General features: G+C 46.1%; 1 protein-coding gene across 1 annotated transcript in view; it reads right to left on the bottom strand.

Annotated features, from left to right (window-relative positions):
• Positions 1–4,911: 4,911 nt before the first annotated feature.
• The window catches only part of PPRC1 (PPARG related coactivator 1), a 30,824-nt gene continuing 22,696 nt past the window's right edge, over positions 4,912–13,039 (bottom strand). Inside the window, exons 7-14 of the mRNA XM_053312165.1 lie at positions 12,360–12,420; positions 12,047–12,114; positions 10,782–11,628; positions 8,837–8,986; positions 7,304–7,370; positions 5,995–6,116; positions 5,721–5,872; positions 4,912–5,321 (exon numbers count right to left, since the gene is read on the bottom strand). Coding sequence (XP_053168140.1) covers positions 5,218–5,321; positions 5,721–5,872; positions 5,995–6,116; positions 7,304–7,370; positions 8,837–8,986; positions 10,782–11,628; positions 12,047–12,114; positions 12,360–12,420 — 1,571 coding nt within the window. The 3' untranslated portion in view covers positions 4,912–5,217. The remainder of the gene's footprint in view (positions 5,322–5,720; positions 5,873–5,994; positions 6,117–7,303; positions 7,371–8,836; positions 8,987–10,781; positions 11,629–12,046; positions 12,115–12,359; positions 12,421–13,039) is intronic.

The following is a 13,039-nucleotide window of genomic DNA, read 5'->3' as shown; positions in this document are numbered from 1 at the left end:
AAAAAGACTGCGGGAAGACCTGATAGAGGTCTATAAAATCATGCATGATTTGGAGAATTTGGAGAGAGAGAAATTCTTTTCCCTCTCACACAACACTAGAACCAGGGGTCACTCCATGAAATTGATTGCCAGGAGGTCTAGGACCAACAAATGGAAGTACTTTTTCACACAATACGTGACCCACTTGTGGAATTCTCTGCCACAGGATGTAGTGACAGCCAACAACCTGGATAGCTTTAAGAGGGGTTTGGATAACTTCATGGAGGAGAGGTCCATCAATGGCTACTAGTCGGAGGGCTGTGGGCCCCCTCCAGTCTCAAAAGGCAGGATGGCTCTGAGAACCAGTTGCACGGGAGCAATGGCAGGAGGGCATGCCCTCAACTTCTGCCTGTGGCTTCCAGCAGCATCTGGTGGGCCACTGTGAGAAACAAGATGCAGGACTAGATGGGTCTTGGGCCTGATCCAGCAGGGCTGTTCTTACATAGAAAAATTAATACATAAGATGGCTCCCTGTCCCCAAAGGGCTCATGATCTAAAAAGAAACAGAAGGTAGACACCTGCAACAGCCACTAGTGGGATGCTGTGCTGGAGTTGGATAGGGCCAGTTGCTCTCCCCCTGCTAAATATAAGAATAATCACTTTGAAAAGATGTCTCTTTGCTCAGTTTGCAGGAGTTAGCAACATACCTGAACTTTCAGGTGGAGTGTAACCCCATCCAGAACAGGCAGATCCAAACCTCCTCTCCGGTCTCGACTCCCCAGTTAGTACTTCTGTCTTATTTGGATTCAACCTCAGTTTTTTACCCTTCATCCAGCCCTTTACCGCCTCCAAGCAGGCATTTAGGGAAGATATGCCATTTCCTGATGAGGTTGATGAAGTAAATCTGGGTGTCATCAGCATATTGATGACACCCAGCACCAAAACTCCTGATGATCTCTCCCGGCAGTTTCATGTAGATGTTAAAGAGCATTGGAGACAGTATGGAGCCTCATGGAACTCCATACTTCAGTTCTCGTTTTCCAGAGCAACAGCCTCCAAGTGACACCATCTGGAATCTACCAGAAAGGTAGGAGTGGAATTACTGTAAAATAGTGCCACCCAATCCCACCTTACTCAGGTGGTCCAAAAGCATCAGTCACATTCCATCGATAGCCAGTTGGGAGATCACCCATGAGGCCGACCAAGGCAGTCTCAACCCCATAGCCCACATGAAAGCCAGTTTGAAATTGGTCTAGGTAATCTGCATCATCCCAAACTGCCTGGAGTTGAGAGGCCACCACCCACTCAATCAACTTGCCCAACTATGGAAGGTTAGAAACAGGTCTGCAATTAGCTAACTCCAATGCATCCTGGTGAGAGGCACTCAGAGCCAGAGAGGCCACTTGAGCCTCTAGTGACAGTACTAGATCAATGAAGACCCTCGAAATGCAAACCCAGTCCTTCAGGGGGAGTGCAACCCCAGTAGGGGTTGCTGAAGTTCTATGGAGGGAAAGTGATAATCAAATAGTTTATATCTAATGGTGAATGTTGTTAGCTTATTGTGCAACTTTGTGTGTGTATGCACATAATCAACAAACAGATTCACAATGCTGCTTCCCCGTTCCACAGGAGAATACACATATGCATGCGCACACGCACACAGTTGTCTTTATGTTATTGGGGGAGAGATACCCCACACACCAAGAGCTTAAATTTGTCCAACCCCTTCCCTCTCAGAAACACAAGGCAGTGAAACGGCTAGTAAGAAAACAAGTTTTAAACACATTTCCCACTTGGTAGAACAGGCTGTGGCTGTCTTTAAGAGTATTCTTCAAACTGAGAAATTACCTGCACTTTTCAGTCAAACCTTCCTTCCCCCCTCCTCACCACTGCGTTCCATTAGCTCCACTCACCTGGCTGTCAAGTGCCCTCCAACTCCACAAACGTTCTGCTCCATTGGACAACATTGGGATAGTTTTGGGGTTTTTGGCCCCTTAAGAGTCCCCCCCACCGCTTCAGCTTCTTGTGAAACTGACATATCCATGGGTTACCCCACATCTGTTGGTACCTCCCTCTTGCTTGCAGGTTCTCCAGTTATGTGTCTATAAGAATAATATTTTGTATCTATTTGAGGATTAATGAATTATTTGTTCAGGCACTAGATGGCAGCATATATCAAAATGTATGCACACTATTACTCTGCTTAGCTACAGTGGTCATCTCAGGAGAGTAACTTAAAAAAAAAAAAAGAGGTTCACATTCCTATTGACATGTGATGCAAGTTTAAAACAATATTGATAATCTGCAAGTGAAAAATATGTATCCCAAAACAGCCAACTGAGGCTGCTGAGAAATTAACTTGTTTTGGAGTAGGTGTACCAGGCTCCTGGTTCTCGTCATCATTGTGGCCTCAAGCTTCGTTCACATTGTTAAAAGTATAAAAGGAACAGTATTATTTCCTCACCTCACAGGATTATGCATAATTAAATAAAGACGAAATGCAGCCCATAGGAGAGATTTCAATTCACACTTTCCTTTGCCCCTTCCCCTAAACATTTCTAATAGATTCCAGGCCATGGGAGCCAGCTCAATCTTTAAAACCTTTTAATTACAGCCACTTCAAAACAAGGAACTTGCAGCAGGACCTCACCTGCAGAGAATTTGGCCTTACATAACTTCTCAGAGTGGACATTTAAAAAGATAGTTAAGGATACCCAGTCCAGAACCCCCTTCAAACAGATGGACTAGAACAAGCTGGAACAACCTAGAAAAGAGGCAGCTAGTGATCTTGCCCTGTTCTTCCATAAGGCAGCTTATTCTTTTGCAATCCAATAGCTTTTTTAATTGCTTGATCAACTGACAGCAATGAGCAATGTGGAAAGGGGTCACGGGTAGTCTCATATTATTCTGCTCTGGTTTCAGCAACTGTGCTGGTCTTTGATTTATGCGCATTGCCATAAAGTGGCAAATGGGACTACTGCCCCTTGCTCTAGGTTGTCAGAAAAGAGCATCTCCCACAGAGACAATTTTTCAGACAAGCTACTGAAGGTATCCAGGCAGAACAGTCACTGCCAGTGGCTAAGACAGAATGCAAGGCTAGGAAGAGCAATTAAGTTAGAATTCACTTTCTTGCCCTTTTGACATTTATGTCCTCCAAGTTATTTTCCCCTTCCCCTTCCCTGCCTGCCTTCCACACCAGCAATTCTGAACTCAGACAATGAATTAAGTGGCCTTCAACTGAATCAGACCATTGATCCATCTAGGGCAGGCCTGCTCAACTTAGGCCCCCCAGCTGTTTTTGGACTACAACTCCCATAATTCTCAGCCACAGCAGCCAATAGCCAGGAATTATGGGAATTGTAGGCCAACATCTGCAGGAGGGTCGAAGTTGAGCAGGCCTGATCTAGGGTAAGGGTAGGCAACCTTGGCTCTCCAGTTGTTGCTGAACTCCCATCATCCCCACCTACAATTTATGGCAGCTGGGGATGATAGTAGTTGTAGTTCAGAAACAGCTGGAGATCCAAGGTTGCCTACTCCTGGATCTAAGTCAATATGGCCAATATTGATTGGCAGTAACTCTCCAGGGATTCAGACGCAGGTCTCCCCCCCCCCCAAGTCTTGCCTGGAGTTGCCAGAGATGGAATCTAGGACTATTTGTATACAAGCCAGGTGCTCCACTACTGAGCTATGTCTCCTCCCTGTATTATTGAAGTTATTAGGGTAATTCAGTTTACCATTGTTTGTGTTGGAAGTCACCTTTGTGTACACTGGAAAGCCAGCATGGCAGGAGTCACTGAGTTGCAGCAGAAGCTGAAAGACATTTCCCTTACCATGCACAGTTAACAGGATGCACGTGTCTTTTTGTAGCATAGAATATTTCACTGCACAACTTATAGGCCATTAGTTAAGGTTAATACCTGGCAATGATCTTGGTCCTCTGTCCCCAACTTCTTGGGAGTCTGTGCACAGGGACACAATGAGGCCCAAACCTAGAAGGTCCAATTGTGGTATGTGGAACATGTGTGAATTGCAAGCAACACAGGTTGTGAGCAGGGCTGTGTGTGTAGGCTAAAGTTATAGAGGAGTGTTAGAAACTCTCCGATATACTGGACACAGAATCCAGTTTCCAGGAAACATCACAAAAGAGGAGGTTTCTAGTTCTTATGGCTGCAAAGATTTGCTTGAAAGTATATATGCAAATATAAGCAATTCCTACTGAAATGTCAGGTGGCAGGGGGGCTGCTTAACAATGTTTGCAGTAATCTGGGGTCAGAGGCTTGTCCATGCCAAGCCAAACCAGATTAAGTTCTGCAAGCTGAACAAATATGTACATAATTTATGCAGGTTGCAGAATTAACCATTTCCCAGTACAGAACCTGGGCTACCTCAATACAAGATCCCAAATTTTTAGTAGAGTGCACAAAGCCCTAATTCAAGTTTACACACAGCACACCTACTCTAAAAGAAAGTTTCCAGGTGCTCTAGAAATATAGTGTACAGAGGACAGAAAAGTAGCAAGAGGCCTGGATGCCAGGTGAGCAGTCTACCCGAGGCCCAAACTGATGAAAGCAATGTTGCTCAAAACATCCACATCAGGGAGGTTTTGGCAGTTCAGAACCACAGTCTGCATTCCCTTCAGTCTTAACAAGGCCCTGCTGAATGCAGACTGGGACTAGGCAGCAAGCGACTGCTCCTGCCCAGTGTGCAATTGTGTGGTTCTCACTGAAGAAAAAAAGAGAATGCAGCACTATAGTTACTAATGCTCTTCAGACCATAGCAGGTCCTATTCTGGGGCACCCATGATAGCTCCTAAAACCCTCTATCAGGTTGGCTGGAGATGCATCTTTCTGGAGATCTCCAAGGAACAATTACTGCTGTATTTCATACTCTGTTCTCCACTCCTGCAGCAACAGACACAGACAGACAAACAAAGACGGTGGCGCGTCTATGATACGAGTTTTATTTTCTGCATAGTGATTAAGCGGGCTGAAGGTGGCTGATGGTCTTTCCATTCCTGTCCCCACTTTTAAGAGAAAACATCCTTCCCCTTAAGTAGTCCCTAGAAAAACAGTCAAGATAAAAATTGTTTGTGGGTGTCCCCCCCCCCCCATCTTTCATTACAAAACCATGCTGGGCATAGCAGCGAGGCCTGGGGAGCACCTGTCCCTGCAGCCAGTCTGAGGTAAGGCTGGTGTAGGCAGATGCCTACCGGGCAAGATGAGCCCGGGAGAGCCAGTGCTACCTCCGCAGCTTCCGCTGAGCCTGCTTCAATAAGGTGTCGAAGTCAAGGGAGTCAAATTTGCTCTTTGCAGGAGCAGGCTCGAAATCTTCTCTGTTTGAGTCTGAAAAACACAGGAGCAATCACCAGTCAGCTATGATTAGAGCAATTAAATACACACCCTGGAATGGAAACCATTCCAACACCCAGGACACATTGACCTGTTTGTCTCCTACACTCTCCGTGGGTCACAAGGTAACTCAGCACCAGGCCTAATAAAAACCCTGCATACAGCTTGAATGCTTAAGGTCCCTAGGCCATGTTTCCCACCTTCTAAGTTGGAAGTCACCTCCGTGTGCACTGGAAGGCCAACATGATGAACAGCAGCAATGCAATTAAGCAGGGAGTCAATCTCTTACAGAAGAGGTATCAATGGCTCAGTTACGCCTGGCTGTTCAATGCCCCAGAGAAAGTTCAAGGCAACCCCACTGACCCGTGCACATCATCACTACCATGAACTCACCCAAGTCAGCATAGGTTCTTTTACAAAACTGGCGGCGCCCTCCGAAGCACAGGTCAAAGGGCTGCTCGTCAGGGCAACGCAGTGCATTTCCACCCTCTATGGCAGCAAAGGCCTCCTCAGCATAGCGGTACGTCACAAAGCCATAGTTATCCCTGACAGACAGGAGGAACAAGTTGTCAGATGCTACACTTTTAAACATGCCCAGTTGAGGAGGAAAATGGGTCACTTGCTCTAAACGCCGTTTCCCATCCCCCCCCGCCTCTTATTCTCTTACCCCTGCTCCCGGAAATGCAATGTGCAGTCCTCAATGGCTCCAAATACAGAGAACCGGTGCCGCAGCTCTGAACGGGTCATCCTGCTGGGGATCTTTCCAATGAAAACAACACGGCGCTCCTCCTGTGTATGCAGTTGGGGTGGGGAGAGGAAAGACATAGCAACATGAAACAGCCGTTTTTTCCTTGCCAGCCCTCAAAAGCCTTATGAACAACGTCATTTTTAAATTAGTATTTCTCCCCCGCTTGTTCATGAGAATGACCTGTTTTAACTTTTCTCAGGGTGCCTCAGTCTACCACAAAGAAGAGGTCTACTTCCTCTCTGCTTTGCAGAGAATAAGAAACTCCTGGAACAACCTCAAATGACTTTATGGAATAATATTCTCTCTTCCTGTAGGGGAAATGCTCCTGCACATCAAGCATGTCTTTGGCACTGGATGGAAGGCATGCCCTCCTCTATTAACCGCTACAGGGGCACACTACCTTATGCTTCACTCATAGCAATTTATATACTGCTTTTCAGCAAAAAGAGTTCTCAAAGTAGTTCACACAGAAGATTGTTCCCTGTCCCCAAAGGGCTCGCAGCCTTAAACACCACAAAGTAGACACCAGCATTGAAAGAATGCTGTGCTTGGGTTGAATAGGGCAAGTCCAGCTCTCAGAGTATTCCATATGACAAACATTACGAATTCTATTCTCAGACAATCCAGAGTGTACACCCTAGGTATCTTTTGCAAATTGAACACATCTGCGTAACTTCCCTTATCTTGCATAATATAATTTTTGCTATTTTGCATGATTTATTCTAGTTTTGTTAGTTGTGGGAGGCGTAGACACAGGAGTCCCACCTTCAATCTCTGAAAGTCTAATTCAGTCAGCTTTCGGCTCCTGAAGTTTCAACAGGCCTCGTCCTACATACAGTCAATATTGTTTTTGGAACCAGAAGGACTAGATTGTTGTCTCAAATGAGAGGGGTTTTCAGGAATTTGTGTTCTTTTCTCACCACCACAATCTGCACTTTCCCTGCCCTTTTCAGTTGTGGTGCAGACAGTGTCCTGAACAAAGCTTATTTTTTGAGATACATTAACAGCCCTAGGCAAGGTTTACCTTTACTTAAACTGACTGATGTCTACTTTATGGAGAGCTGCTTGCTTCTGGGCAAGCAGCCTACTAGCCTCAGATCTAGGGAGTGGCAGCACATTAGTTCCCAAGGGGGACAGTCAAGCAACACAGCTCTAAATGGCCAAGCTTAAGGCAGCCCTTTGTGGTTGCTGTCCCTCCCAAAGCACTACTGCACCTCGTGATACTCACTATTGCATGTTCTTTGTATCTGATTTTTTGCCTTTGGTAACTATCTCGGGAGCTGCTGGAATCATATCTGTAAGAGAGCAGAGCAGGGAGTTAGGATTTAGGCTTTCTTTTCTCCCGTTCCCCCTCCCTCACTAGTACGTTACCTTGACTATATCTATTTATCTATCTGTCAGTATATATAAGAGAGACAGACAAGCAACAACTTGATCCGTGTTTTAAGAAATGCACCATCAGGCCTTTTGGTCCTTAGATGAGGCACTCCAGGTGGCAAGCGCCTTCCAAGAGAGAGAGTCTCATGATTCAGGCTTCCCTGAACATAGAAGAAGGTGAAGCACGGTTCCAAGGAGCAAAGAGGTAGGGAGTACAGGGACAGTTGGAATGAACTCATTGCTTTTGACTAGCAGTATAAACCTTTAAAAGGTCCATCACAAGTAGCTGCTGGACATTTACTACAATAGTTTGAGTCTTAATTTTAACTTTTTGGAGAAAACTGCTGCCATGAGAATTGGTGCACTGGCTAGACTACTGTATTGGTTCTTGAAAACTTAGGTTCAGTATGGAAAGCCACTCTCTCAGGCCCCATCTATCACAGACTATTTATGTAGGGCTAAACATACCCTCTGAGTTCTGTGGAGGAAAAACAGGATACAAATTTAAGTAATCAGAGACAATATGTGGAAAGGACTGTGGATTAAATAAGACTAGATCAAACTGGGGGGAATTTATAGCAACTTAAAAGCAAATATGGCTCTATTTTAAACTGGACAGGGTGCTGTAAAAATAACTATTTAAAATATTTATATCCTGTCCCTCCAGTGCAAGACTCCTTGGGATGGCTCACTTATATTACTATGATTTATACCCCACCTTCCTATTATATAACTGCACTCAAGGCTATGAGTACAACAGATAGGCCATATTGTGTCAAACATTAAAGCAGTTTCTTCACAATCTTGTCTTTTTCTTCTTTAAATAATGCACCAGAGGAAGATCCAAACCAAGAGTTACACAGATATCGCTTTGCTCTGGAGCAAAGAAGAACTATTCATGCCATCCAAAGTAGTTAACTTCAATACTAGGGAGTTTGAGCAAATCAGGCAATTATTTTATAGATATAGGGGTGGGTGTGGGTGGGGAAGATGATCATCCTTATGACAAACCTATTTCCTTCCCACTCCATTATTTCAAACTAGAAAAACCTAGAAACAGCATCCAGACTAAGTTACTCAGTGGTACTACTCAGAAGTTATCTACAGAACTACTTAAATTTCAATAGGAAGCCTCATGAGTAATTTAATCTGGATGCTGCCCTTGGTCTTTAAGTCACAGAATACAAGAAGCAGAGTTATTGGCCATCATTCGTGTTTGAAGGTCCAGAATAATGCAGTGAAACGTCCACCAGGTTGGCACAGAAGGGATTTTGTGAAGGAAAAAAATGGAAGGCAGATGGTTATCCTGGGCACAGGAATAGACTATGAGTGAAGTACAAGTGCAATGCAGTCCAATGGGCAAAGCACTGCAGGACCGACTCACCTTTCCCTGCAGCTTCTCCTTCTGTGCAGAGAGGGGGAACGGGAGGATGATCTTGATACATAGGAAGAACATGAGGAAGACCGGGACCTGCTCCTTGACTGGCTCCATGAGCTGTCACAGGAAGAGGAGCTGGAGCTTCGAGAGCGGTATCTAGGGTGGAGATGTGCATATGTGTCTAATCATACTGGCATCTGTGCACCTTTGTGTCCATTCATGCACACACCCCTGTTCTTCTAAGCACCCTCTAGTTGTGCAACAGCTCTACATGGTAGAGCCCCCACACACATGCCATCTGCTAGCCAGGCAGAAAATGTTGAGATGAAGCAAGCTGGAACGGCTGCCTGCTTTTGGAGAGAGGGCCGAGTCTATCCAGAACATCTCAAACATTCACCATGACATGTACAGAAGATGTTTTTGGACCAGGTTTTGCAACTTAGATGTAGAACTTCAACTTCTGTGCTTGGTGCATACTGTGCAAGCTAGGACCTCTCTCTTAATCATCAGATGAACCCCACAGTTTGCCTATCCAGCTAAATAAATTATGGCCAAGCAGTCAAATGCAGCAGTTAGCACATTAAGTATCATTCAACTAGCAAATGGGCATGACTCTGAGCTGCATGCATTAAGTTGTGAGGTGTGTCAGCCCTGTCTCTGATCTGCTCTTCTAGGGTATGGATGTGCATGAACCTTAGTTTGTTCTAGTTCAGCCAAACCACGAACCGGTTTGGCAGTTCAAGGGCGGTGCTGGCAAGGGTGGCACCTTTAAAAGAGTACAGCAGGTCCTCACCTGCTCCACTGCTCCATGCAGCTTCCTGAAAGCCCTCTGCATGGTCAGCATGATGAACCAGTTTGTCGAACCATGAACTGGTTCGTATTTGAACCACTGCACTGAGGTTCATGCACATCCATAGTCCAGGGGCCATCACTGATCTCCAGTACTGGCTTCTCACAAGTGATTAGAATTACAGGCCCAGTTCTTCTCTCTTTATAATGCATTTATGTTCCTGCCCAGTACCATCAAGAAATATAGCAGCTAAGCCTTGGTTATTGGCAGCTGCCATGAGAGAAAATTGAGAGCAAAAAGGCTATGGAAGCAACAGCAGCCTCCAAAGTTAACACCACAACTGTAGAGATCTAGCAAGTTTGAGATTGCCCAGAAGTTCCCAGACCTGGAATGAGAACCATGTTCAGTGTCTCCTTCCTGTTACATACTAATTAACAGAGCTTTGAAACTAACCTGCAGCCTCTGTATAAGGAGCAGGAACAGCCACATACTCACACAGGGACAGTGCACGGGACAAGTGAATGCTACACATGTACCCTACAGGGCAGTTACAAACAATATCTAGAGAAAGAGCTATCTGTCTCGGGCATGAGCATGTCTACTCGATGGAAGAACTTACTGCATTTACCCAAATAGAAGATTTTATGTTTTTATTTAAAATATTTCTATACTGCCCAAAACCTGCGTCTCTGGGCAGCTGATGACACTGCACTTAAGAAAACCCCCATTAAGAAGATACTGGTTATACTGGTATTTACCTGAAAGGAAGAGGACTCTGATTTTAAAACAACCCCCGATTTATAACATCAAAAAATTTGGAAAAATCCAGTCTTGGATTCAGGTAAATACAGCAAGACTTCCTAGGCTGGGAAGGGGCTTGGCCAAGGGGTCCAGACATCCCCAACACACCAGTTGGATTGCAAAGGATGTGGGGGTTAACTAAGGAAACCCCAACACAAGTTATATTTATCCAAGATGGTTACACTCCTATTCCACCCTCATAACTTCCAGCCCAAGAGTTGCTAAAACACTATCAATCATCCCAAGGTCCGAAGCCCACAGGACTCCATGGCCATGCCAACCTATTAACTCAATGAGGGTCACATGCCACCCAGTATGCCGAGTCTTTGTGAGGGTGGAAAAAGAGAATCCATCACTCACCTTCGCCAGCGCTTTGGTGGGGGCGACAGAGACCGAGAACGAGACGAGGAAGAGGAGGAAGAAGAGGAGTCTGAGTCACTGTCTCCATCAGAACTAGAGCTGAAGGAACGGCTGGCGCGCTTTCGGCGGCTTCTCCATCTGCTCTCTTGAGGACTGGTTGACTTCTGCCTGCTCCGATAGCATCGTAAGGAGCGCTTGGAAGCAAGGGGCTTCTGCTGAAGCTCCCGAGGTTGCTGAGACATTTTTTCTGCATCCCGGCAGGGGGAGGCAGCTGGGGACAGCAGAACAGAGCACGGATCGCCGCTGCTGCCCCTAACTGCGGACCTTGGTGTACTAGTCCGGTGGTCCAATGGCTCTGTGTGTGGGCTTGTGAGGCTGCTTTCTAGTAGTGGCGACTCTGATGTAGCCGGGCTCGAGACTGTTGCAGAAGCACTCAAGACCTGAATCCGGTCCTGGCCAGCATCATCAGGACTGGGAACCTCTTCGGGTTTCTGGCAGGCAGCAGTCAAGTCGAGAGTGCCTACAGGGCCCAGTCTGGCAGCAACCGTGGCCTGATTGGTAGCAGGCTGCTCTGGCACTTGTTTCGCCAAGGCCGCAATGGGTTTTATAGTGATATCCGTGTTGTGTTTGACATTCCATCGGGAGCCTTCCTTTGGTTGGGCAGTGCCGAGCTGACAATAGTCATGCTCACCAGAGCCCACATGAACAGGGGCTGTCACTTTTTGATGGGGTTTGCTCAGGGATTTCGTAAGCCTGGCACCTTTTGGGGACTCCGCCTTCCCCAGCAGTGAGATGGCTGCCAGAGGCTTCCATAGCTGGTGGGGTGGAGTGGCTGGAGGGGTCAGGCCTGTAGGGACAGAAAGAGTCCTCAGGAAATGGTGCAGCAGCTGGAATGGAAAACCGTGAGCTAAAGAACAAGGCACAGCACTTCTTTCTAGGGGATTGTGGTAAACACACACCTGAATGCTGCACTCCTCCCCTCACCCACTAAGGCAAGTTACTTCATCACCATCCCAGTCTTTCAGTATGAACATCTACAGGGCAGGACCTTTACAAGCTCAGCAACCCTGGGTGCTGAGGAGAGGGCCAGATAGTCAAGCAAATTCTTCCTCCCCTTAATTTCCCCTTTCCTGTGCAGTCCGTCCACCCCCTTCCATAAATTAAGTTCTAAATTCTAGCCAGAACTTCTGGCATTGCAGTTTCAGGTGCAGGAAATGTTGGGGTCATCCGACAATACATTAGTAGCCCTTCTCTAGAGCCTTCACCTGCAACATTAGCAAGCTCTGGTGCCTGAAGCCGGTCCAACATCCTCTTTTCATGCTGCATCTCGGAGCTGTAGGAGGCAGAAGAGAGATTTGTTCCCGAGTACAGCAAGTGACCCATATCCACAGTCCTCCATCCAGCACAGAAGCAGCAAGTACCTGGTGCCCTTGGCAGCTTAAGGGTTAACACAGACCAGGATGCAATCGCTCTGGTCAGCCAGTTTTGTGCTGACTGCATTGCCAGTCTCCAAAAAGGCAGCAGTCTTTGCCAACCAAGCACAAGAGACATCAAGCTAGGTCTGAGCCCTGTACTCACCCATCCTTCCCTGTAGCCAAGTTGTCCCTGGACTCTGCCACACTGGAAGCTTCCTTTTTGACTGGAAGAAAAAGCCCAATACATTAGTCGCCATGAGTAAAATGGCCCTGGAGCTGTTCCTAAAGCATGGTGCTCAGACTGTTCACAAACAGGCTCTACAGCCCTATTTAGGGCCAAGGCTTGACAAATCCCAGGTGGCAGGAGCCATGATGCCTAGAAATGTAATCATGGCACCTAGGTTAGGATATTCAGAGGGAGAGTTACTAAACAAATTCTTTATTTGTCCCAGACAGCCTTGTTTTTGCTCTAAGTATGTTACTTTTGAAAGGGATAAAAACCAAGCCCACTTACACTTAGGGAGAGAGGTAGCATCACTAAGTCTGGTAATTTTGTTAAATGCCTATTACCTAAATGTTTGGACTGGCTCCTCACTCCAAATAAAATTTGTCAAGGCCTGGCACAGATTTAAACTTGTTAAAAGTCTCAAGTTTTGACTTAAAAATACAAAAGACAAGAAACAAGAAATTCAAGGGGGAAATTAGGTAGATGGGGACGAAGAGAAGTTACAGCTTCTGCATCTTGCACAACTTTCTGTATCTCATCATGGACTCAAGCCACTGGCCTGGAAGCATGCTTCTCTTGTTTGCTATCTTTGTTTTTCAAGAAGCTGCTAAAATATA

This window comes from Hemicordylus capensis, chromosome 3 (genome assembly GCF_027244095.1).
Source record: "Hemicordylus capensis ecotype Gifberg chromosome 3, rHemCap1.1.pri, whole genome shotgun sequence".
Taxonomy (NCBI): domain Eukaryota; kingdom Metazoa; phylum Chordata; class Lepidosauria; order Squamata; family Cordylidae; genus Hemicordylus; species Hemicordylus capensis.
This window is presented reverse-complemented; position numbering and strand designations above follow the sequence as displayed.